This window comes from Aplidium turbinatum, chromosome 2 (genome assembly GCF_918807975.1).
Source record: "Aplidium turbinatum chromosome 2, kaAplTurb1.1, whole genome shotgun sequence".
In the NCBI taxonomy this organism is placed as follows: Eukaryota; Metazoa; Chordata; class Ascidiacea; order Aplousobranchia; family Polyclinidae; genus Aplidium; species Aplidium turbinatum.
In genome coordinates this window covers 7,008,887-7,035,653 of record NC_137473.1, presented here as the reverse complement: position 1 = coordinate 7,035,653, position 26,767 = coordinate 7,008,887, and the positions used below count along the sequence as shown (strand labels likewise).

The window sequence follows — 26,767 nt, the reverse complement described above, 5'->3', positions numbered from 1 at the left end:
ATGATCTCACATTTTTTTTTGTAAGTTACACGTTTCATTTTTTGACTAGGTTGAGAAAAACCAGCTCAGTGGCCGAGTGGTTTCGCCTTCGGCTCTGGTGCTGGTAGATCTGAGATCGATTCCAGGTCGGGTCAAACCGAAGACTTTAAAAACGGTACCGATTGTGTTCTATCCTGCATAGCGCAGTGAGAATGAGTCGGGTGATAATGTGATAACATTGTAAACCTGAAATAAATAAAAAATGAGCCCTGTCGCTAAAAGACCTTAGCTGTTGTAGAGCGACAATAAAAAAAACCATAACATTATTATTATTAGGTTGAGAAAAATGCATCAGTTTTTAAGTTGGTTGAGTTACAGGACGGTTATTCATTTTTTTGCTTATCACGAGAGAGAAGAAACTGAATTAATAAAACAAAAGTGCACAATTATTGTTTCTCTTCATTTTTGCAAGTCGTTGAAAACGGAGACCGAACAAAGAAAAGTGAACAAGTAGACAGCTCGCGCACAGTTAAAGTCAACATCGAGAGTATATATTAGGTTTTATCATACAAACCTAATACTTTTTTTATAACTAGTTATCTGGCAAAACTAAATATAAGCCATATTTTAATAAACAAACAAAAACCTGGCTCAAATTTTATTCTTAAAAATTTTGTTTGGTTGTCCGCTCCAGCCTTCCAAAAGTCAACTTCGAGTGTTTTACCTTGTTAATTTTACAGCTATAAACACCAAAAGTTGTTTATCTCGAAAACTTGAAAATGGCGGATATTAGGTTGTGACAAATCACAGGAGAGCTGCACTACAAAAAATTCTGCAATTTAAAATAAGACGCGCACAACGCGCTACAAATTACCGCCCCGGTAGTGTCTTGAGAATAAGGCAATCGCTGCGAGTCTTCGTATCCTTTTCTTTAGATATCCTGTGGGGTGCGGTCGCACTTTTTTAGACGTTTTTATGATCATTATTTGAACAAAAAAATCAAAAATAAGTTTAATCTTTGCAAAGTTTTTGAATATAGTGAATGTTCTTGCCCAGTTTTTTTTCTTATCAAATTTGCCCCAATTTTTCACGTAATGAAAAGGTTTAGAGGTATGCGGTTGCACCCCTTGCTTCTATACGTCTGTGATCTGCTGCTTGGCTCTCTAACCTGGGATTTGTATCTCTTACATTTAAAATTGGTTCTTCTACGAAAAGCCTAAAGCATTATTTTTTAATGCTATTATATTTGTATCATCAACTTTGTCATTGACGCAAGGAATCAAGCAATCAACATGGATAAGCTTAGGCTATGTTTCTCAGCGGCTTAGTTGTAAAGTTGTTTCGATGGCAGCCTACAAATATACATGACCTCAGTTTGTACAGCTAATTCACAACATCAAAACAATACACAGAAAGAACACAAAGAAGAAATATTTCTCAGCAGTTTTTACACTGCTTCCTGCGCTTGTAGCGGTACTCAAACCACCTGTTTCAGACTTGAAAGGAATTGTTGAATATTCAATGTCACCAGACAATTCTACAGATTTCGTACTTGAATATTCAATGTCAGCGGACATTTCTGTAGATTTCGTACTTGAATATTCAATGTCACCAGACAATTCTACAGATTTCGTACTTGAATATTCAATGTCAGCGGACATTTCTGTAGATTTCGTACTTGAATATTCAATGTCACCAGACAATTCTACAGATTTCGTACTTGAATATTCAATGTCAGCAGACATTTCTGTAGATTTCGTACTTGAATATTCAATGTCAGCAGACAGCTCTAGAGATTTCGTTGTTGAATTTATTGTGGCATTGATAATTTCGGCATTGGTAGACTCGTATCGAACAGAATCAGAGATAACTTCTGAAACACAGTAGCCTACAAAAGTTAAAATTGCCATAGTTACAGGCTGCAGCACATGATGATAGATCATACAGAAATAAGCAATTTATCTGGCTATTAGCACCAGTGTTGAGCTAAGTGTGATTTTTGAGACTCCGACTCCACTCCTACTCGATGAAACTAGACTCCACTCCAATCTGACTCGGAGAAATTTCATCATCTTAGACTCCAAATGCACCACTCGAAAATTAAATTCTGAGTTAAGGCAACATTAGCGACTAGCATATGTATGTAACACGGAATATTTGAGGGGTAGGCTACTGATCACTTCAGTAGCAAGTGAAATATTTTTAGTGGTGCACTGATAAATTACACCAAGTCGAAAATTATGGAGACAGTTTTTACTTTTTTTCTTCTACAAACACAACTATACGGGACATATATAATAATTTAACTAAAATGCACAGTTGCTGAACTAAACTCCAAATCCAATCCACTGCAAAACTGTGTAGAGGGAAGTGGTTCTAGTCGAGTGGTTCTCAACCTTTTTGTGTTGACGGACCAGTTTTGGTGTTCTCGAAGAGGTCACGAACCTCTGAAGAAATTTATCGCGTCTCCTAACAGAAACAAATCCTTCATAGGTAAATCTGCATCAGGCATTGCAGAGTGCAAAAACAGTGTTGCAGAAATGCAGATTTACCTGTAGATTTCCATCACGCATTGAAGCGGTGATCTGATCATGAAATCCTTCATAAGTTTTGAAGCGACACACTTAGAAGAATTTGCTAAACTCGCGACGCACTGATGACGATTGATGGCATTGACGAAGTTAAATAAGGTTGGCACACAGGATCAAAAATCAGAAATCTATATAACTTACTGCTTTGATGTTTTTCTATAAATTTTACCAAATAAATAGAATTTTTCAGACCTTTACAAAGATTTCTCTTCTTTTTCATATGTAATCTCTATTAATTCGTGAAACCGAATCACTGTAATACACAAACAAAACATGACCAATATTTAAATGTAACTTATCATTCATGCTGCAAATTTCAAAATTTTCATGGACTCCCTGAAAACGCTTTGAGCACCCCCGGTTGAGAACCGCTGTTCTAGTTGATGTTGAAGTCTGAGTTGCAGGTTTGTGTTCTTATTTGTTCGTGTATGATGTTTTAATTCCAAGCATATTGACAAGGTCAAGGTGAACAGCCGCAAAGGAACCGCGCAACATTACAATAATGCAAAGAAATTTATTATAACACGAGTCAGTTCAATCATATAGCTAAAAATCGATTTCGATCAGCTAGCAGCTAGATCATCTTCAGCTAGCAGCTAGATCATCTTCAGCTAGCAGCTAGATCAGGGGTGTCCAACCTTTTTGGCCAAAGGGCCACATGTAGTTTACGAATGGTTGCGAGGGCCACTTGAGTATTTACTGCTAATTTGTAATCTTAAAAATGGCTGTCCATGGGCGTCCGCACATAGGGGCAAATGGGGTCAGCTGACCCCCCCTGGAAAATTGTTGGATGAAAAATGAAAAAGCGAGAACATGCAAAAATAGGCATGAATTCAATGAAGCTGTTCGTAACATTGAATCATACAGAAAAGAACAATCAGCCACCAATTTAGTTATTCAGTTCTTGAATAAAAAGTGAAGTCGAAGTGGGTCTTTGCCGAATTTTTCGATGACTTTTTGGATGAACGAATTTTTGTCCGAGTTTATTCGGCTTCTGTGGACAGTCATCATACACAGCCCAGATAGCCTGTCGTCAGACATGGTTGATCTGAGCCATGTTTTGACCCGCCTCATTGTGCTGAATGATCTTTCTACTGTACAAGTAGTGGCGGGGAGGGTTAGTAATGTTATCATCGCTTGACGTACAGCTGGAAAAAGTTCCATGTTCTTCACCAAGTCCACAAATTCCAATTCTTCCTGGTCTTCGGACTGAGGAAATTTTCCTTTTATGGTTATGTCATACCACGACATGGTGTCCTGCTGAAAATTGTCAAAGTTGTAGAATTGGTGTATGGTTTTGACCAGGGCTTTGTAGTCTGAACAGTCAAATTCCTCAATCTGCGCTGGATGCAGTCGGTATAACATGAATGCAGGCATGTTCGTCTCTGAGAAGCGGCTTTTCAGAGACTGGATTAAAGAGTCCATGTAAGGAACGTAAATGGAGCGGCGATAGTATTCCTCACTGGTGCCACCAGTATTTGCTCTGAATACTTGACGGACACATTGCCGTGGGACAGATAGGCTATGCATTGGTGACACCGATTTCTTCGGCTGACTTCAATGCCGCTGTATAAATGTTTTCTGCAAAAAGTGTTTCTGCATTTTGCCGATAATCACAAAACATTGATACGAGTTTGTCAATGTGCTTCTTGACACCTAACTTGTTCAGTTGGACTGCCTGAAGGGCTTGGGTGACAGGCTCCAAAACCTATAGCGTTACTACAAAAGTAGCGGTTCCAGAAGCGGTCCGCAGCTGGTGTGCGGTCTGCCGTCCCTTTGCACTCGATTCGTGCTGCGCTAAATTCTCCAACTGCCTGTGAATTTTGGTGAAATTTTCCGCGAAGAGTCTTATCCTTTTATATTTCGCGCTCCACCTCGTTTCACATAACAATGGCAAGTTTGGTATTAGACATCTTCGTTTCGGGCTCTCTCTAAAAAAATTTATTATAGCCTTCACTGTTTCAATAGTGTTCCGTACATCCGAAACTCCATTCAGATTGTTGACCACGAGGTTAAGGCGATGGGGTGAACAGTGGACAAATACTGCCAACGGATAGGCCTACTTGCTTCTAATACGTGCCTGCGTAGCCTACTCCATTTTGTTTGCCTGCCATATTGGAGCATTCATCGTATCCTTGACCACGTACTGTAGTTTATTTAAATTTAGACCGTACTTATTACACTGATTTATTATTGTCCCTGCAATCGTTTCTGCGTCCATTTCGTTCAATGACGTAAAACCAAGAAACTCTTCTCGAATGACAAGATTTTTTCTGTGGAAAAACCTCACTCCAATAGTCAGTTGCTCTTTTCCCGAAATGTCAGCGGTTTCATCCGCTAAGATTGAGAAGCCAACGGAATTGTTAGCTTCAGTAACAATTTCATCTCTAAACGTTTCTTCCATGGGCTCCGTTAGAGGGGGGCCGCGGGGGTGATTACCTCCCCACCAATTGGAGTGGGGGGGTAACTAATGCAAAATTACCCCCCCCCCCCCCCACTAATGTAGAGATAAAATTTAATTTTTATATTTCTTCTACTTTTGTGTTTTATTTTCATTTTTTTTATTTTGTTGCACAACTTTTTAGTTGTTTGCTTGGAAACTCTGACTCGCAAAACAACGCAAATATGCAATAGAGACCTGCATAATGCTATGGGAATTGTTCAGGAGCTAAGTAGTTTGCAAAATCAGTCTGGCAAGTTCAAAATCGCCCTGCAGGAAGAATCCCACCATGGCTTGCACACTTTGTGCCAAACAAGATGGCTGACACGTATACCGGCCATTTCTTCAGTCTTGTCAAACTACGAAGCTTTGCTAAACACACTTTAAAATTTCAACAATGCGAAATGATTAGGCCTTTATTTCCAATTATTGCAAGGCAACACATACTTTGCGTTGCAGTTTTGCCAAGTTTTATTCAAACCACTTGAAAAGATAACTGGCCTGTTGCAGACCAAGTCTTATAGCCTACCATCAGCGACATGATGGAGCTGGTTAAAAACTCAAAAGTTAATTACCAGAGTCTTAGAAATGAAGAACAATTTATGCAGTTATACAAGGAATTTCAACAGCAAGTAGATAGCTTTAGGCTTAGCTAAAGTCCAAATTTCAAGAAAGCGCTGTGAGCAAAGTGCTTCCCATGACCTGGCTTCTCATTACAGAAGGCAGTTCAATGCATCTATTGACAGCATAGTGCAAGGCCTCACCCACCGCTTCAATGGCGAAGAAATTAAAACTCACCAAATGCTTGAAGTTTTAGTATCTGGCACAGTCAACGACAGTGCTGTTACAGCGTTGGAACGATAATGGCTTCGACGTGAAAATTTTGGGCCAAGATGTAAGCCACTTCCATCAGAAATTTGGGCCGATCAAGTATGTGTGCGATGTTCGAAACAAGTTAATTGGATTTAAGCCTATTAATTCTTGTCAAAGAGTTTTATGCCAGTGTGGAAAAAATTGCTGTTGGTCAATGGCCCTTCTTCTGCAGAAGCTAGATGCTGAAACGCTTCATTTCACTGTGGGTGTTATGGCACAGGTTGTCGTGCTGTATTCATGTAATTGTAAATTAAGTTTTATAGAATATAGCTTTGACCTTAATGCTTTTGGCCTTTTAAATCTAACCTTTTAGCGTCTGAAGTGCAAAATTTGGAGGACTTGAGCCAAGGAAGAATACAAAGAGGGATTTTGCTTCCGTCCCCTCTTCCAGTCAAAATTGTCTCAAAACCTCAAAAAATGTGGCAAATGTTAAAAAGCTTTTGCTCGTGATTTCAGATTCGTTGAAAGAATTTTTCGATTTTAAATCGTGCTGAAAGGCAAAAATTTTGCGCTTTCGTCGCGAAACATGCAGCCTAAACGCGCTGTATAAGAAACTTAAGCTTTCAGTAATGCGAACGGGGTCTGAGGAGCGACCTTACGGAAGTATATGTGATAATCCAATAAGCCCTCGTCGATGTCAAAAGATCGTTCCCGCCCCTGCTTAAATTACCCCCCCACTCTCAGGAAGTGTCCGGAGCCCCTGGTTTCTTCACACAAACTTATCATCTCGTTTTGTATACGAGACGATGTATACTTAGCATTGTCACTTGCGTGCTCCATGTGATCTTTCAAAATTCCATCACCAGCTTTAATTCTAAAACTTAATAAATCATTCAGATTACCGGACTTGGAATCCTTGACGGTGAAAGTGAACCCACCTTGACCCCCCCTAACCGAAAACCTGCGGACGCCCATGTGGCTGTCTGATAATTTCTAATTAAAACCCTCACACCAAAATTCTAATCTTAGAAATGTGTTTGTACATTTTATGGGTTATATAAGAAGAGTGAAGTTGGTTTTAAAGTGGTTTAAGGTTTTTAGTTGAAAGCAAGCCAGCAGCAAAGCGTAAAAAATGTCAAATTGGCAATTGACCCTTCTGATGTTGCCGGAACAGCGGGGTCGCGCGTCCCGTAATGTATTGTCCGGCTGTCCTTAGGTTTATCCACGAAAAACTTGCTCGCACAAGTAAGTGCTGCCGAATAATGATGTCACGAAAACTGCCAATCTATGAATCCACTGATCTTTTTCTTAAGAAACAATTTTTTTTTTGTAAATTCTAGCAATAGAACGTTTTGAACTTCTGTCGATAAAAGCAAGAAATATTACTGATTGACTGACTCTTGAAGCACCCGTACTATTGTGTGAAAAAGGGTGAACGTAACAATGTGGAAAATGTGATGCGTAACAATGTGCATTGTGATACAATAAAATTAACTTGAACAGTTGCGCACCCCACGCACTAGGGATTATAGAGTAATAGAGAAAGAAAGCAAACAATAAATGCCAATTTATCAAAATGTAAGTTCGCCATAAATTACGTTGGGGATTGAGTTGATTATATAATATATGTCATTTCGAAAAATATCACGCGGGCCACTCAGAACCTTCTCGCGGGCCACGGGTTGGACGCCCCTGAGCTAGATCATCTTCAATTAAAAAAAAAATTCTTTCTGAATTCAAGCTTAACTGAAGATGATCTAGCTTCTAGCTGATCGAAATCGATTTTTAGCTATATATGATTGAACTGATTGGTGTAAAAATAAATTTCTTTGTATTACAAGACATGTAACCCAGTCGTTCATATCAAGCATTGTTGTGGGTTTGACATCTGTCAGAAGATACTTCATTTTCTTGAACATTACAATAATGTTTTTTTTTGTCTTAAATAGTCAAAACAACTTTTGACAACACTTGAGCGGTCTAACACTTATCATGATGGCGTTTGTTTTTGTACTGGAGTCGTTTGTGCTTGTTTGCATAGGTGGGCAAAGTTACTTTAAAAAGTAACTGAGTTACAGTTACAGTTACTTGGCCAAAATAGTAACTGAGTTACCGTTACAGACTACAGTTACCAATTTTAAAAAGTAACTATAGTTACCGTTACTAGTTACAGTTACTAGTTACTTTCAGTTACTCACAAATCTGAACATAAAATTCTGCACCTGGCCAGCTCTGTGTGCAAGTCCAGTTTAACCGCAATGTTTGATATATAGTGTTAGAGCCATCCATGCTAACATAACAGCACAAGTACAAAACCAACAAGGTTTTATTTAAAAAAAATAATCAGTGGCTTATATGTTTATTTCCTTTAAGAAATACGAGCATTTCAAAGTGCTCGTCACTCAGGCCTGCCCTTTTGGGCTTTAAAATGTCCTTGCCCAATCGTTGTCGTCGTGTGAGCCTCTGGGGCCGAGAGTCTATCCTTTTACCGCCCCAGATTCACGATGTTTCCGGACTACACTGGAAGGCTACTAGAGAGCGGCCAGTCTTTGGTTTCATCATTCATGACACGCAGACCTTCCACTCCGTTAGGTGGCTTGAAGATGTTACAGTCATTGATGATGTCCGCCCCGATAGTTCAATTGGTTAGCGCGTCACTTCTGGAACGAAGAAGCTTCAAGATCAAGCGGCACTAGTTCGACTCTCAAGTCATGCGCTTGAACAACGTACGTTAAGGACTGCTCTCCATCTAGCGGCATCTAATGGATGGAATAATTTCCCGGCAACAAGACTTCAACAATCGGAAACTTCACTCTGTCAATCTCGGTGACCGAGCCTGCGTCAGTGATTTAAAGCCTTTAGTCTACAATTAAGTATGCGAAACTGCCAGGATTAGGTTCTGCAAGAAGCTTTCCCAGTCCGAGGATAATTTAATCAATCAATGATGCGGTCTGCGGTCTGTTTCTCGGCACCACATTCACAGGAGGAGGAAGAGGCCATTTCCCATTGGTGCATGGTTGAGCGGAAAAGCCCGACGCCCGTACGGAGACGATTGAGGCGCACCCATGCCTATCTTGGTAGTGTCAGGTCGATGGAGTGTGTGTCGGCGTCGGGGATGAACGAATAAAGTCTGATGATGAACAAGTGCTGCAATGAAAACAATATTTCTACTGCATCACTTGACGGAATGGGAGTGTTATGTTTTTTATCGGTCCAATTGTGAATCTGGATCCGCTTAACTTGTCCTCAGGGTCCGCTTCCAAATACTCCTGTAACAGATTCAACGCGCATTGCTTTCTTTTTTCTTGGTTTTTGCGTAAAGTGGTGCAAAAAGTCTTCCGTGGCTCTACCTACCACCATCCACTTCAGTGTCGCTGCTACTCCCCTCTTCAACAGAGCAGTTTGCTTTTTCAATTGCTTGAAGCATGTTCTGTTTTATTTTGGTCTTCAATTCAGCAGTGTCGCTCAATGATCAGGCATTAAACACAGATAAGTCTAAATTGTGGGTGGAATGCACTCGCAAGCTGAAAGTCGCTGTCCTCGAACCAATGACCAAATCTGGTTTGTATTGCTTCCACAAGAACGTCTACCAACGGCAAGCAAACAGCAATGCTGTTGCTGGTTTTAATGTCAGACAATCTTTTTAGAGGCATTGCAAGCGTTAACCTAAATGCAATAAATTTCAACTTCTTGAAGTTAAACCGAAAACGTTTGACTGTTAAACTCATTTGTAAATATGTAAAATATATTATTATAATGCTCAACCCTGTTGTATTGTTGTGTCTTGACTGTCTTTGGTACATATTAATTAATCGCCAAAAACAATTAGCCTAATTTAGCCAAATCAGTTATCAAAAATCGCCAAAAAAAGCCAAATCATAAATATGAAGCTAAACGTCTTAAAAAATTGCCAGATTTCTGGACTTTGGCGATAAATTCGCCAATATGGCAACCCTTCTCCACCAGACAACAAAACAAAAGTAGAACCGCGCATGCGCAGTGCAGCGCCGATTTATCTGTAAGAAAAATGCATTATTGCGCAAAACTCAGCAAACACGCACTAAGCAAGACACAACCACGTGCAGAGAAATCAACGGCAATTAAAAACTGAAATTTCAATACAAAAGTAACTTGTAACTGTAACTGTTGAAAAAGTGCTAAAATAGGAACTAGTTAACGCGTTTCGTTACTTTTGGAAAATAGTAACGAAGTTACCGTTACAGTTACTCAAAAAGTAACTAGTTACAGTAACTAGTTACTGCCCACCTCTGCTTGTTTGTCATCCTCGGGTAGTAGGAACATGGGTTTTGCGGAGATTAATCTGAGACTGACATAGTTAAAGTGAGGATATTTCAACATTTTCAATCTCAATTGCAATTTACTGCAAAGACCATTGAGCAGCCTGCCTTCACAACTTAATCTATAGTCTATGCGGTCTAGTTTAACTGCCAGTACGTCTACAAGGAATATTTAGGCCATCGTATTACAGCAACTACACCTTATCTTACAACAACCACGAAGACGTGGTAAGGTTGAGCTTTGCTTGAGGATGTTAGAACAATGGAACTGATCGTGAACTGATCCAATGAATCAATGATAACTTCAGCATGTGCTGGTAATATTGCTAGCTTCCAGCAAAATGTATAAAATACGTATTAAGTTTTATTGATTCCAGGGCCAACCTATGAACTGAACTGAGAACACTGCAACTTTCATATCGACAAATCTCTAAAGAATTTACCGACATGTAATTTCAAGAACGTGGACAAGGTCGATGAAGAGTTTTGAAAATAAAAACACATCAAAGCAGGTCTCATTAAACTAGTCATACTTTGTGACTCCAAAAGTAGATATTTGTAAAATAGTAAACGATGAATGCATCTGAAAGACATATCGAAGGAAGAAAACACAAGTAAAAGCATCAAGGAGAAGACTGTTTTTCTACTTTTCTAGGGATACTAAAAAAAATTTAAAAGCATTGAATCATAACCTCACCTTCGCGGGATTTACACACATATGTGATGTTGATGTATTTGCAAGTTTCAGGGCAGGGATCACCAAACACACTGTTAGAAGGGTAGAGTTGACAGGAAGATTGGCAATGGCATACATCAGTAATCTTCTCTACGCATGCGTTGTTGCAACGGCAGTTTAAGTCTTGTTTGCCCCCACAATACCAAGGCCCCGTGCAACTAAATAATTTGATAAAGTGAGTCATTAGGAGTTAGGTTGTTAACCATTAAACATCTATGTTATTAACCACATAGGCTACAGTAGTGTTGACAATGAAGTGCAGGGTTAACTTTTGGTTCCGAGCCCGAGATAAATTTCTGGGCCCATATAACCTCTCTGAGAGCCTATGAAACTCGAAGAAATCACCTCGTATTTTGGATATCGTGTAACCACATAAAAAATTTTATGGAAAGGTTTAACAAACTCATTATTTAAACAAACCTATAACATACAAATCAATAGTTAATACAGCACTAAACGTATTGCTCAAAACACAAATGCCATAAACTCAAACATCAGCCACTTTCTCTCAACCATGCTTTGTAAAACTGAAGCAACTCAAAAATAGAAAGAAGTGTTTGCAATGAGCCGCTGCCTGAAGTGACGGAAGAAACCAAACTAAATAAAACGTCAAGTAATATTGTAGTGAATTCTCTTTTGTCATTGACGTTTCAGTTTGGCTGTTTTTGCTTTTTGCAAGACGTCTTAATTTCGTGCCCGCAGCCACCTCAGTCGGCAGTTTATTGCAAACACTTCTTTGTATTTAAAAATAAGGGAAAAAAAAGAACTGAGAGGACGTCAAGTCAGGTCGAGGAACAATCGGGGGGCGGGGGGAGCATCAATGTAACTTTCAGGCAGTCACGGCAGCTCTGTGCAAGCAAGCAGCAAATCGAGGCGCTTTTATTCGCGGAATATACTCGACTTCGAATCGTCAGAGCGAAAATCTGGAGCAATAACATTTGTTTGGCAAGGCGCGAGCCTTAGAAGATGCTCGCAAGAATGCGGAGCAACTCGACAATGGTCTTCAATCAGCAGCATCAATAGTAAACAATCCTCATGCTCATTCTACAGCAATTAGAAAGCCTACAGGGTAATGACGGTGGAATGAGTCCTGATAGTGACATTGCAACAGCAGTGGCAGTTAAAATGTGGTTCTTTTTGCGGAAACAAGGTGCATGCGCGCCGAAACTGTGAGCCAAAGATGTCAGGTGCTTCAAATGCACAAAGAAAGGGCATTTTTTAAAAACGTGTGTGCCGCTCTAAAGTTCCGGATGCCGAAAGTGCAGTACCTCAGCTTAATTGCTAGGTTTTAATATTATGAAAGTTTTTTCCGGTTTCAAACTCGACAATAAAACTATACTTCGTATCAAGCTAAACGGTACACCTGTCAACGCTGTCTTGAATACTGGATCTACCAACAGTCATGCAAGTGAAAACATTGCAAAGCAGTTGAAACTGAAGATTTTTGAACAATCGAGCTGTGTTAGTCTTGTTGTTAAAAGTTTTACTTCTAATAGCTTAGGAGCATCTGCTTCCGCAATCGAGTTAGTAGAAAGAACATATGAAGGCGTGTCAATCCCTTGCCGTCGTGCTCTAAAAATAATCATTATGTTAACACTAATGTTCAGTGGCGGCTCGTCTATAGAAACTGCAGAACTGCAGCACCCCCTACACTTTTCAGCATTTTATTTTTTTTTTTATTAATTTCACGTTTTTTTCTCATTTTTTCTATAGATCCTACCGACTAGAAGCTTCATAATTTCTGGATTTTAAAAAGTTTATGATTTTTCAAGTTTTATATTTGGAAGCTCTAAACTGCAAGCTCTGCAGTTGCGATCTTATAAAAGAACAAACAGGAATTGTGACGTCATATTTTAGCCGAGGTTGCTTTAAATTTCACGATTCCGAACTGCAAATTTTGCAGTTGCTGGCCTGGTCACGTGGTCAGGCTAGCCGTTGGCAGTCGCTAGCTACTGTTTAGTTTAGAAGTATGCCTCATCGTTTTCAAGCACAATATTAGGTGGCTGCGATACATGGTTAGACTAATGTGCTTTGCTTTCTGCACAAAAAGCTAAAGCTTAGACTAGGTTATCTTTATTGTTCTTACTTAATTAAATTTAAGCTAGGTTCATTGTTTACTTGCGATAATAAGTAAAAGCCAGATATCTAGGGGTGTGTAAGAACAACGTACGGTAACTTCTTCATTGGCTAGCTTTTTTTATCAGCATTTTGCTGAGCAGGGCCTGCCATATTTACATTAATTCCACATCGCACTGTTATTTTCAGGCTGTGTGTTGATGATTAATAAGTGCTAGTCTACTTGTGCAGCAAGCTGTAGACTGGTAGAAGGATAGGTTATGACAGTGGCTCTCAATCTTTTTTTGGCTTACGGCACCCTGCAAACAACCAAATAATTTGGCAGCACCCACAGTCAAACTAAGAAGTTTCTGCATTAAATAAAAATAATTCTGAAAAGAGTTTTTGCAAAAACAAAACTAACTACAGCTCCGTCCGTATCATATCATGTACAATTTAATGAAGTTCATTTCAAACAAAGTCAGTGTGAAACTTGCGCTGAGTTTTAAGGCAAATCCTTTCAATGTCTGGGCGCATATTTCATACCACTACTCTAATAACTTGTGGCACCCTTGCAAAACGTAAAAGGTGCCGCGGCACCCCGGTTGAGAACCACTGGGTTATGACATGGGAGGCTGCAACATGATGCTGTCAATGTGAACTTCCATACGTACAGTTAATAAAGTTCATGAACATTTGAAACCCTTAAAATTCTGCCTTGATGAAATACAGTCTACATCAACTACCGGTACTGATCATGATACCATTTCAGAAGCAACAGGTATTTTGCATTACCTTAACAACGAAAAATTCTTCTTTTGGTCGCAGCTTTTTCATCAAATAATGCCTCATGTTGAAGTGATTTTCAACCAAATGCAATCTCGAGATATTGATGTGTTCAAAGTATATACGGTAGGCTACATAAATATTATATATATATATATATATATATAAGCAATTTCAAAAGTGCAATTTCTGTTGTAAGAAACTCAAAGTACTGTGAGAATTCTTCAAAAACACTTATGGCTGAAGCGAAGGAGGTGTGTGACTGCATATGTGTTGACATAATGGCTAGATATTCCTTCACCAAACAATTAGTTGCTGCAAAATGGTTCAACAAAAGAAGCTTCAATAGCTTTAAGAATAAATTGCCCATAGATGAAGTGGCAGTAACTGTTGAAGCATATCCCATCTTAGAAAAAGAAAAGTTTGAAACTGAACTTGCAGTATTCTACAGCAGATCAGACATGCATGAATATTCCACGTTATTTGAATTGTTGACATTTATTCAGAAAAGTAATTTAAATGATGCTCTCAGTGAAATTTCCAAACTGTTAAAAATCCTCCTTTGAACCATTCCTATGACCACAGCAGAGCCTGAACGCTGCTTTTCAACGTTGAAAAGAATCAAAACTTTGCTGAGGAGTACCATGAATCAAGAAAGGCTAAATGCTCTTGCTGTCATTTCAACGGAGAAAAAATTCTTCAACCGTCACCCAGATATTAATGACAAAGTCATTAACCTTTTTGCTCAAAAGAAAACAAGAAGAATGGATTTTGTTTATAAATAAGCTTGACGTTCCAGTTGGCATGGAGCAGTTTATTTGTAAGTAACTTATGTTTTGTAGTTGATCCCACTGTTTATCTTTGTATCCACCCGAGTTATAGCCTGCATAGTGCATGTGCACCATGCACTGTAGGAAGTTTGTGTCTTTTGTTTATTTGTCATTCATAATAATAAAATAACCCATCGTAATAAAATTTGTCAGAAAACCACAAGAAATCTTGTATTTCAGCGAAAGAAAAACTTTGCTGGATCATCTATGGCCTTGACTGAGGCACTCACTCACTGGAGAATTCGACTCGTCAATGATGCAAAACACCAATTTGGGAAAAGAAATGTCTGGACAATCAATGGCAATATTTTTGTATTTATTAATTCACAGACACACATAATCAAATCTTCAGAAGACATCCTAAAGTTAAGTACTGATTAATTAATCTTTTAATGTTTTGGGTTAGGCCTATAATAGCCTATCTAATTTGTTAAAACTGGTAAATATTTACAAAACAGTGCTTATATGTACTGTATATATATGTTACAGCAAATAATTTCATCCAATGTATAGGCTATATTGTCACTCTCCTGTTGGACACTTCTTTGTTACCGTACTTGTAAATTAGGAGAAAAAATCTGCTTTAAATTCATTGTATTTTCTGTCCCAACAATGATAGTTGTAGCAAGATTCCGATATCAATTGAGCAATTGTTGAAACTAGAAATTGTTTTTTTCGTGTTTAAATTTCACAACAATTTACTACCAGATTGCTTCTCCAACCGTTTTAAATATGTCAAAGAGGTTTACAGCCTGTGTACAAGAAACCATGATAATGATTCTCTAAACATTCCATACTTCTCAAAACGCTTAGGCTACTCAGCATTCAATACTAATTCAAAGGTGCGAAAACATGGAACGAATTTCCTTCTTCAATTAGAAAGACTGATACAAAGTCACTTTTTGTTTACAAACTAAAACAACATTTAGGCAAAACAGTTACGCAATAGAAAGACAACGTAGAAAGGCTATTTTGCATTCTTGTGAAGATTTCAGTTGAAATCCGAAATAATTTACAAAAGATTAGGCCTACCTAACAATAATGTCTACTGCTTGTGCTGTACTTTTATGTTTGTAGATATTAACAGCAAACGCAACACTCCATAACCAACACGACACCAAAGGGGAAGAGGGTCATTTCATTATAATTCATCCAGAAAATTGAAATTTTGGAACCATAGAATTTATAATTGTCCCATTTTTTCACAGTTTAAAATGCTTGAAATTCTGAGTTATTTGGCACAAATTTTGTCAAAATTGGTCGAGCGGTTTTTGTTTTATCGCTATTTTAATCTTTGACCACCAGGTGGCGATTTTTTTAGTGAGCCGCATAAAAATGCTCATATCTTGGGACCTAGTTGCCCAATCTTCATAAAATTGGTATCTATCCCCCCATTTTCAGGGGTGAGCTTTCCAAAAATGAAGGTTAAAATAAGCTAGGAGTTACACTTTTTGTGATATAAACATTTGTAGTGCTTCGATATCATGGCCAATTTCGCCATGCGGCCACACATTTTTTTCAAAATTTTTTTGATCATTATTATTAGCATAGATGTTATATTCCAAAAATATCTTTTAAATCACTTACAATTCACAACCTCATAATAAAAATTGTGCACAAAAATGCAAAATTTTTAAAATAGTCAAAAACATTGGATTTTTTTTTTTTTTGAATTTTGAGATAAGACTTTAGATTCCATTACCACTACTTGTATTACAACTATTTTATGAGCAAAACTGTAGCCAAGCCTTTTTCTCAATACTAATATTGACGTAGATAACTGACTCCTATTCCAATAATTCCACTTTAATCACTAACAATTCATCAGTCCATACTGGGTGGTCCCCCCCCCCCCCCCCTTACTACGCCACTGTATGTCAAGCAAAGAATAGTACAGTAGTATAATACACTATTACACAAGGTGAAGGAGTCAAGACATAAAGATGAAGGAGTTTAATACATCAAAAGGATGTAATGAGCTTGTCCGATGTGGGACATAATTATATCATTTTCCAAACATGTCTCGCTGCTACTAGTAGGACAGTGTGCACAGTACAATTGTGTTACTTTAATTTGTCAGAAGTTACATTAAAGAACAGCATATGCAGCAATCTAAGAAATACATAACAATCTGAGAAAGAAAGCATATACATTGCAATTTCTGAATTGGAATATATGGGCTTTGTCTGCACTGATCAATGTAAAATTACATATATACATACATCATTGTAAGATTATTAGTGCCAAGAAGTGTACGAAACATTAAAGATAGTTTTAAGTAACTTTCTGCAATAAAATACAATTAAAAAGGATTCAATAAAATAAACCTATAGTTTTGTATGCATAACTAGTGCATCCCATTTTGCATTCAACATCATGTGACACTGGACAAAATATGCTCACTGCAGAGCCATTACAACATTTGAGGGCAACAATCGGAATGAATAAAAACGCAATTGAACAAGGGCCGCCATGCATGTAAATAAACCGACAACCACGGTTTCTACCATGTAGCTAAACATGTGAGAGGCAGCATAAATTACTATATAATTGAACACGGGTTGTCATGCATGCGAATAAACTGCAAACCACAGTTTCTAGCACGTACAGTAACTAAGCTCTGTGAGAGGAAGCAAAAATATAAATACAATATAACATAAATGAACAAAGGTTGTTGCACACTTGGACACATAGAACAGCATGCCATTATTGTAACATTAGTCAAGACCTAGACAGCAATTTCAGGCAATCAAACCCAACATAATAGAAGCCAATCAATGCTCATCTTGAATGCAAATGAAGCGACGATTCACAGTTTCCATGTTTGGAGCCGAAAATGTGTATATTCTGCCAGTTGTAGTGGAAGGACTGTCCAAAATCATCATGATTGAAGAAATTCAGGACCAGGCACAGTGCTTCCACGCTGGAATCTTTGTTGAGTATTTCTTACTTACACTTGTTACAGCTTCAGAGCAGTATTGATAGGCAGCTGCAGCAGTCAAAATTTGGTTAGCAGTTGGTCTGCCTAGACTTTCGTTACCCAGCTTTTTACTACTCCATCAATCCCGTCACATGGAGATTAACCATGACTTGTGGCAAAAAATGACCACTCTTGAACAAAGATTCCAGCGTGGAAGCACTCTGCCTGGTACTCATGGACAGTTGGACACCATTACTTCAGTTCAAGTTGTATTGGTTCTTTCAGTTTTAAGCGCGTATCAGATGATTCACAGTTTGCTGGCACATATTGTTTCTTCGATGCAGCCCCAATGATAAACATCCAAGATGTAAGTGTCATGCCTTATGTAGCATGTGTTTATGACGGACAGTGGTGGGTTGGGCTTGTTGAAATTGTGGACAAAGAAAAGAATGATGTTCTGGTCAATTTTATGCATCTTTGTGGCCCCTCTCCATCTTTCAATTGGCCTGGCCATGAAGATAAGTGTTACATGCACATTTCTTCAATCATGATGATTTTGGACAGTCCTTCCACTACAACTGGCAGAATATACACATTTTCGGCTCCAAACATGGAAACTGTGAATCGTCGCTTCATTTGCATTCAAGATGAGCATTGATTGGCTTCTATTATGTTGGGTTTGATTGCCTGAAATTGCTGTCTAGGTCTTGACTAATGTTACAATAATGGCATGCTGTTCTATGTGTCCAAGTGTGCAACAACCTTTGTTCATTCATGTTAATTTATATTTTTGCTTCCTCTCACAATGCTTAGTTACTGTACATGCTAGAAACTGTGGTTTGCAGTTTATTCGCATGCATGACAATCCGTGTTCAATTGTCTAGTAATATGTGCACAAAATGCTGCCCTGAGCCTTTGCTGGCTGCTTCATTTTTGTAAACGAAATTCACCATCATAAAACCCGTCAGAACCAAAAGAATGATTTATATTTGCCTTTTACAACGTCAAACTCTGGTAAGAAGATGCTATGTTTTAATGGAGTGAAACTATGGAATCAAGTACCAAAAGAAATGAAAGAAAAGTCTTTTAATGTTTTTAAATTTAAATATAAATGTTTATTAAAGAATTTGTACAATGATCACTCCTGAAACGTATCATCCGCTTATTTCTCTACACAGTTTTTTTATGTTGCCCTGTGCTATTCCATCAATGTATTATGTAAAGTGCTGGTATTGTGCTATACAGTATATTATATGTATGTGTTAATGTTCCTAATTTTGTGCCTTTTGTTTAAATGTTTGGGTGGCAGCTGACTTTGGTGACCTTTCGGTCTTTTGGTGCCATCCCTGCTGTGCGAATTATTTTGTGTTTTTGCTTTTTGTGTCTTTCTTTTTCGCCAACAAAATAAAAAATAAACTGAACTCTCACATGTTCAGCTACATGGTAGAAACCGTGGTTGTCGGTTTATTTACATGCATGGCGGCTTTTGTTCTTGCGCTTTTATTCATTCCGATTGTTGCCCCTCACATGTTGTAATGGCTCTGCAGTGAGCATATTTTGTCCAGTGTCACATAATGTTAAATGCAAAATGGGATGCACTAATTGCACTAGTTATACATGCAAAACTATAGGTTTACTTTATTGAATACTTTTTAATTGTATTTTATTGCAGAAAGTCACTTAAAACTATCTTTAATGTTTCGTACACTTCTTGGCACTAATAATCTTACAATGATGTATGTATATATGTAATTTTACAATGATCAGTGCAGACAAAGCCCATATATTCCAATTCAGAAAGGATAGCAGAAATGCATAGACTTGTAGTTATATCCTCAGAACAGTGTGACTTTATTTTGCAATGTATACTTTCTTTCTCAGATTGTTATGTATTTCTTAGATTGTTGCATATGCTGTTCTTTAATGTAACTTCTGACAAATTAAAGTAACACAATTGTACTGTGCACACTGTCCTACTAGTAGCAGCGAGACATGTTAAGAAAATGATATAATTAATTAATTATGTCCCACATAGGACAAGCTCATTACATCCTTTCGATGTATTAAACTCCTTCATCTTTATGTCTTGACTCCTTCACTTTGTGTAATAGTGTATTATACTACAGTACTGTACTATTCTTTGCTTGACATACAGTGGCGTAGTAAGGGGGGGGGGGGGGACCACCCAGTATGGACTGATGAATTGTTAGTGATTAAAGTGGAATTATTGGAATAGGAGTCAGTTATCTACGTCAATATTAGTATTGAGAAAAAGGCTTGACTACAGTTTTGCTCATAAAATAGTTGTAATACAAGTAGTGGTAATGGAATCTAAAGTCTTATCTCAAAATTCAAAAAAAAAAAAAATCCAATGTTTTTGACTATTTTAAAAATTCTGCATTTTTGTGCACACTTTTTATTATGAGGTTGTGAATTGTAAGTGATTTAAAAGATATTTTTGGAATATAACATCTATGCTAATAATAATGATCAAAAAAATTTTGAAAAAAATGTGTGGCCGCATGGCGAAATCGGCCATGATATCGAAGCACTGCAAATGTTTATATCACAAAAAGTGTAACTCCTAGCTCATTTTAACCTTCATTTTTCAAAAGCCCACCCCTGAAAATGGGGGGATAGATACCAATTTTATGAAGATTGGGCAACTAGGTCCCAAGATATGAGCATTTTTATGCGGCTCACTAAAAAAATCGCCACCTGGTGGTCAAAGATTAAAACAGCGATAAAACAAAAACCGCTCGACCAATTTTGACAAAATTTGTGCCAAATAACTCAGAATTTCAAGCATTTTAAACTGGGAAAAAATGGGACAATTATAAATTTTATGGTTCCATGGCCTGGATGAATTATAATGAAATGACCCATATGAGAGCTTCATCAACACCATCAGGACATCATCATCTTATCTACCAGTTCATCTATTCCATCACCCACCAGGACAAGAAACAATACTTAAACTGGATCTCAAACCTCAATCGTCGTAGGCTACTGTGTGATGTGCAGTCTGACCATAGAAAGAGCTCAACATCTGCTCTCCTGGGCCACATCGAAACAAGCTTTTGCCTGAGGATGGGTTTCTTTTATGTCCGGTTTTCTTTCTCATTCAATTATTATTAAGATCAAAATGTTGTTCAGTGCTCAGCTACATCAATATTGGAACTGGCAAATTCAATCCACAACACTTTTGATTAGGCTGTCATTCATTACTATATGTGTGCTTCTCGTTGCTTTTGTTTTATGTTTTGCTGTTTGTTTTTTGGGTTTGGTGGCCGTGCTAACTACAGATATATAGCCTACTACATGATTTTCTATTCAGGCACGTTTTAAATCTTTCAAGGTTATGCCACCTTTTCCCATTCATTAACGTTCTTGTAGGTCTATATCGATTATAAGTATATTTTCGTCCCGGACGCGTTAATGACAAAAAGTAAAATGATTGATATTCATATTATGAGCAAAATGTTCCCATCTATTAACTTCAGATTTCCTATTTTGTAGCCTACCAACCTTTAACTAAAAACAATTTTTTATTTCAAAGTTCTAAAAGTCCATATTTTTAACTGCTCAAAATTTTTTATTTTTTTGTCCTGAAAACACCAGGAATGGCATTTTAGAGCATATAAAAGTGAAAATTTTTCTGGGGAGGCATGCCCCCAGATCCCCCTTGGAAGCTCGCGCCTTCGGCGCTCGACCGTTCCTGTCACGTTACGATGTCGCATTTTAGCATCAACATTTGCAGCACCCCCATCACCAAATGTCACGAGCCGCCACTGCTAATGTTGCATGGGATGCAGACGGTAACCTTGAGGAAGACAAGGCAAGGGAAGGGAAAATACAAGTGGCTCAAATGGAAAAGCTGCGGTGGTCTTTAGCAGGACTGAGAAATAAATAAAATTAGGCCTATCAGAAAACTACTGCAAGTTTGGGGAGTTGAAAGATAATCTGAGACACTTCTTCGGTGGTTAAAACGCATGGATGGATGAAGAAGGTGTCGGAGGAAGAATTAGATTTTTTGAAATTGGAAATTGAAAGCGATGAATCTCAAAAAAGGAGGAGAGACTGTGTGACAAAAGAAAACATTGGGAATTAAAGAGGATGTTGCTGACAGAATGGACGACTGCAGTCTGCATCGACGAGTATATAAAGTGGAAATAAAGCCCAAACAGATTCATGAACGCTTTTTAAAGTGACTGCAAAAGCAATAATTTGTGAACTTACTGATCCAAACTCGTTCTTCCATAATTTCCATCAATCACACTGACGACTTTGTTGCCAGGACAAGACAAATTCACTCCTTTAGAGTCTTCATAATCGTATTCACAGATGATCTTGATTTCCGCCGAAGCTTTGTTGATAGCTGTAATAGCAGTTTTATTATTGATTTGTTGTATTTCTTTGTGCACCATAATATATCAAAGCCATTGAAGCTATACTTTGTTTCGTAAGTCTCTATCTATCAAAGTTTTATTACTAATTTTTTTCCAATTCAAAAGTTTAAGTTGCTACTTTATAAGTTTGTAAACTTTGATTTAAGTTTTACTAAGCATAAAGAGTTTATATACATTTAGGATTAATTTATTATTAAAATTACTTCAAATGCAGTTACTAGTTTCTAAAACCTTTTACAGACTTTTTCAGCCTTATTTGGGATACGCACTGTTTGTTAGGCTATTTAGTGATGTTTTTTTTTCAGTTGTGAGAGTATAAGTCAATGCTACGCTATATTTTATCCAGGAATTAATAAAAACAAGTAATAAAAATGAAACAAACGAAAATGCTTTTCTAGAATATTGAGGTTGATGTAGCTTCTAGCTGATCAATATCGATTTTAGCTATATATGATTGAACTGATAACACTGGTCAACACACATTTTGGTGCCAAAAAAGTTTTAACGGTTTTGGGGTATTTTAATGCCCCGGAATCCGAAAATGACCTTGGTTGTTACGAATTAGCTCTAATTTTTAAGATATTTCATGGTTTTGCTTCAAAAAAGTGGGTCATTCCATATCTAAACAGAAAATATAAGATGGTACCTCTCAGATGTTGCTGAAAAGTTGTCATACTATGCCTTAGGCTACCAAACGAAAGAATCCTAAGTTTTAGAACAATATTTTAAACGGTTTTCCTATGGCGGCCATTTGAATTTCGGGCGCTACCCTCGTTTTGGACTTGGGGGTAGGGGTAGCGAATAGCAATTTCAGCCATTTTCAGAGCCTCATAACTATTATTCTAATTGCGGTAGAAAACTAAAAATTGCTGTGCTAGTTCATTATATACTATACAATTTAATAGTAAAAAACAACATCTCGTAATGCATAGGTGTTAGGTAGGTCATCAAAATCTTGTTTTTTTGGCCCGTATAAGTGGTATTTTCAATTTTCAAATGCTTCTACTACCCAAACCAATCAAACTATTTCTCTAAAACCTAATTATTTGTAATATTTGGAAACTTTTCTTCTGCCAACTTGAATTTGGGAGTTGTGGTGCCATTAACAGAGATCTTATGGGGGTCTGAAAACCGTATCAGGCAGAAATGGCTCATTTTTACTCCTATATTTACAGCCCCAAATGACCGCGCAGGCATTTTATGGTCATGCTGAAATTTATACCAGACAAACACATACATTTATTCTTTCATTTCATGAAATAAAATCTTTGTTGATCAAACTCCTTCACTATAAATTTTATGTCTTTAAAATGTAACATTTTGGTAATTTTTAGCAAATAATCGCAAGTCCGTAATGTAGGTCAAAGAAAATTCAACAATGATTTATCATGAAAACAGTGAAGATAAGTAGGTACTGTGCTTAGTGATCATAAACATTGAAATGCTGACACTGTTCCCCATTAATTTATGTTCAAAAGGATGCTTTCACCTCTTCACCTCAGATGACCTTACAGGTCTTTCGTTGTCATCCTGTTGTGCTGATTGACACTCAATTTGTATGTACTTTTTGTTTGTTTATCGCCAGCAAAACATTAAACTGAACTCACCCATGAAAAAGTGCCCACCTGCAACCAATGAGCTATGGTGTGGAGATAAAATTGTAGGAAAATGATCAAGTCGTGTTCAAAAATTAAATTGTTTTCTGCACTATAATTCTGCATTATGTAAAATGCATAGCTCAAATCAGCTTATCTATCATTTATTGACTAAGAAACTGTGGAAGTAGTGTCAGAACATTTTCATAATCTTTTTGGTTAAGTTTGTATTTTCGAGCACTCAATCCGTAGGTTTCAGAGAAATATTTTGATTGGTTCGTGTGGTAGAAGCACTTGAAAATTGAAAATACCACTTATACGGGCCAAAAAAACAAGATTTTGATGACCCACCTAACACTTATGCATCATGAAATGTTGTTTTTTACTATTGAATTGTGTAGTATAGTTTATAATGAACTAGCACAGCAATTTTTAGTCTTCTACCGCAATTACAATAAAAGTTATGAGGCTCTGAAAATGGCTGAAATTGCTATTCGCTACACCTACCCCAAGTCAAAAACGAGGGTAGCGCCCGAAATTCAAATCGCCGCCATGGAAAGCCGTTTAAGATATTGTTCTGAAACTTAGGATTCTTTCGTTTGGTGGCCTAGGGCATAGCATGACAACTTTTCAGCAAAATCTGAGAGGTACCATATACAAGATATCTTCATATTGGCTGTTTTGATATGAAATGACCCACTTTTTAGAGCAAAACCATGAAATATCTCAAAAATTAGAGCCAATTCAAAGAAAGCGATGTCAATTTCGGATTCAGTGGCCAAAAATCTTCCAGAAACCGTTAAAATATCTTTGGCACTTGGAAAAAAGTTCTTTTTTGTTGGCCAGTGTAATAAATTCCTTTGCTTTTCTAGAAATGCTTTTTGCCGTTTTTGGTTGATAAAATTAATAGCCTACTAGACTGTATCATCGGCAGCGGCAGACCGCGTTGGCTACAAAACAGCTTTTAACCTAAAGAAAAAGGTCCAATTGGAAACTAAATTTATTGTGAACTTGCTCTGACATTTTACACTGATTCTACTAGTTCTAAAAATACAAAGTAATATAATTTTAATAACACGGTCAACATCCAAGGAACACCTTCCAAGAAGCTACTGGCAACTGGGCGGAGGCGAGGGCAACTTGTGTTACGATCGTGGCCTTACGATATATACTACATAGCCTACCAAGCAAAATTCGGCTTGTTATATTGTTTTAGTTATAGTGTTTTAGTATAGCTAGCTATTGCAGTACACTATAATTTCATTAGTGCCATAACAATTGCAATTACGTGCATTACAACATCCCAGACAGCAAAATTCGTCATTATAACATTGATTTAACTTTTGCAGATGTCAAAGTCTGCAATGTAAAACTGATGGATTTTACTGTCTGGGATACTAGGCGTATTCCCATCATAAGCACAGCGACAATGTGCTTAGCGCCTTTCAAAATAATTAGAGATTAGGCTACCTTTACCCGATCATGTGCATTGACTTTCTGCATGAAATCAAAAGCTTACCTGCTGAAAGACCAAACACGAGTACCAGCAAACGCAGCATTGTAGTCATCCAGACTCTAGAGGAAACAGATAAACATTGAACAATCGTCGGCAACAGTTTATGTTTAATGTTATTTAAAAATTATATATTTCTTTACGGGTATAATGTATAAAGGTATAATGATTACGTACAACTTACATTTTATACTGTTCGAGATCTGGTCTTATAACTGCTTTGCAATAGAAAAATTAACAAACATGTATACCCTATAGTATCCGGTTCCTGCTCTTTTTAGGAACACGAACACGTTTTTCGGTTAGACAAACTACAAAAAGACAAAACACAGTATGCCTTTCAATAAACATTTGCTCTAAAAAGGACCTGGAAATTGAAACTTTCCGGTCTCGATTGTTTTTCACACATTTATTAGCAGTAAAATGGATCATACCGAAGCTCGAAATTAACTTCACATTTCATGCTGCCTAAATCAACATGATACAATTGTACTGTATATGATTGTAAAAACATATACTGTATACAATTGTATAAACTTATACTGTATACAATTGTATAAACTTATACTGTATACAATTGTATAAACTTATACTGTATACAATTGTATAAACTTATACTGTATACAACTGTATAAACTTATACTGTATACAATTGTATAAACTTATACTGTATACAATTGTATAAACTTAAAAGATTTTATTATGCTTGTCCTTATATAAAACTGTTAAAACACTTAACTATGGTTGTGCGAAATAAATATTCTGCACTGCATGTTTTGTAGGCTTTCTAACTATGTCTATGTTGTGGCTTTCAACTATTGACCAAATAATTTTAAGTTTTCTCTTAAATTTGAGAACATTTTTGAGAACTGGAAAGGAAAGGGGTTTTCTTCTCCTGCCCCCTCTCTCCATCTCTTGTGGGCCTATATTGTAGCCTATATTTCAACACTGCAGTCATATCAACGCAAAATTAGTTATTTATTTTTTGTTTTATAGCAATACTTTGAATCAACACCAAACAAACATTTTCGTAACAGACAGCTACTTTTTACCATTGCAACAGGGTTACAACTGCCTCTTGCTAATCCTTTCTCTGCATCTAGTTATTGGTTATTTTGCAATAATTGTCCGCTCGCTGACCTTAACATCTTTAATAATGTCCCAAACTTTACAATTTTTTGTTGTTGCAATCTGAAAACCAGAAGTTTCTCCTTTCTATTCTACTCTTGGTTTTCTCAGTAGGCCGCAGTATGGTTTTGAGGCTAGTTTAAATGGTTAAACGTAAACGTCTTATTTGGTGGTCTCTTGTAAGTTTCTGTTGTTATGATAGAACACTATCAACAGAAAAGTAAAAAAAAACTGAACTAAATGAAGCGAACTAATTCGACTTATTTTTGTATCTGATCTGCGAACTTATGCTTGAAAATTCATTTCACTTTAAAATCGTTAAGCACCTCAATGCAATAAAGTTGTTGGCAATCAGAGCAACCCATCCAGCAAATTAATTCTTTTTTCCATCTACATCAACGTATTCAAACGTTTGAATTATTATGGAAAGAAATTGATTTGCCAGTTAAGAAGTTCTTAAAACCCTACAAGAAAGATAACAATTGGATTTTAGTGCTGTTTTTTAACAAACAGCGTAAAACTTCCCATAATTTAAATTGATTGAAATTTTCAAGATGTTCTACAAAAATTCATCATTATCATTGTCTGAAACTGACACTCAAGGAAAAGTAAACACAACTCCCAAACGAAGTCACTTCACATTTGATCTATATTCAAGCCGCCAAGATATCTCA

General features: G+C 37.2%; 1 protein-coding gene across 2 annotated transcripts; it reads right to left on the bottom strand.

Annotated features, from left to right (window-relative positions):
- Positions 1-325: 325 nt before the first annotated feature.
- On the bottom strand, positions 326-25,342 carry LOC145764936 (uncharacterized). Of its 2 annotated transcripts, none has more exons than XM_082576639.1 (5): positions 25,150-25,342; positions 24,972-25,027; positions 21,688-21,826; positions 10,819-11,015; positions 326-1,867 (listed from the first exon to the last, which is right to left on the bottom strand). In XM_082576639.1, exons 2-5 carry the CDS (start codon positions 25,018-25,020, stop codon positions 1,368-1,370), a joined length of 885 nt encoding a protein of 294 aa, XP_082432765.1. In that variant the 5' UTR covers positions 25,021-25,027; positions 25,150-25,342; the 3' UTR covers positions 326-1,367. The 2 variants fall into 2 exon arrangements, with proteins under 2 accessions (XP_082432765.1, XP_082432767.1); XM_082576641.1 differs by having other exon boundaries at positions 330-1,852; positions 25,150-25,335.
- Positions 25,343-26,767: the final 1,425 nt, after the last annotated feature.

Excerpts from the sequence above, each read along its gene's own strand:
- LOC145764936 (XM_082576639.1), bottom strand. The coding sequence starts at position 25,020 with ATGACTACAATGCTGCGTTTGCTGGTACTCGTGTTTGGTCTTTCAGCA. Across the intron at positions 21,827-24,971 it reads CGTGTTTGGTCTTTCAGCAG|CTATCAACAAAGCTTCGGCG; the intron begins GTAAGCTTTTGA and ends CTGCTATTACAG. Across the intron at positions 1,868-10,818 it reads TGTGTGTAAATCCCGCGAAG|GCTACTGTGTTTCAGAAGTT; the intron begins GTGAGGTTATGA and ends TAACTTTTGTAG.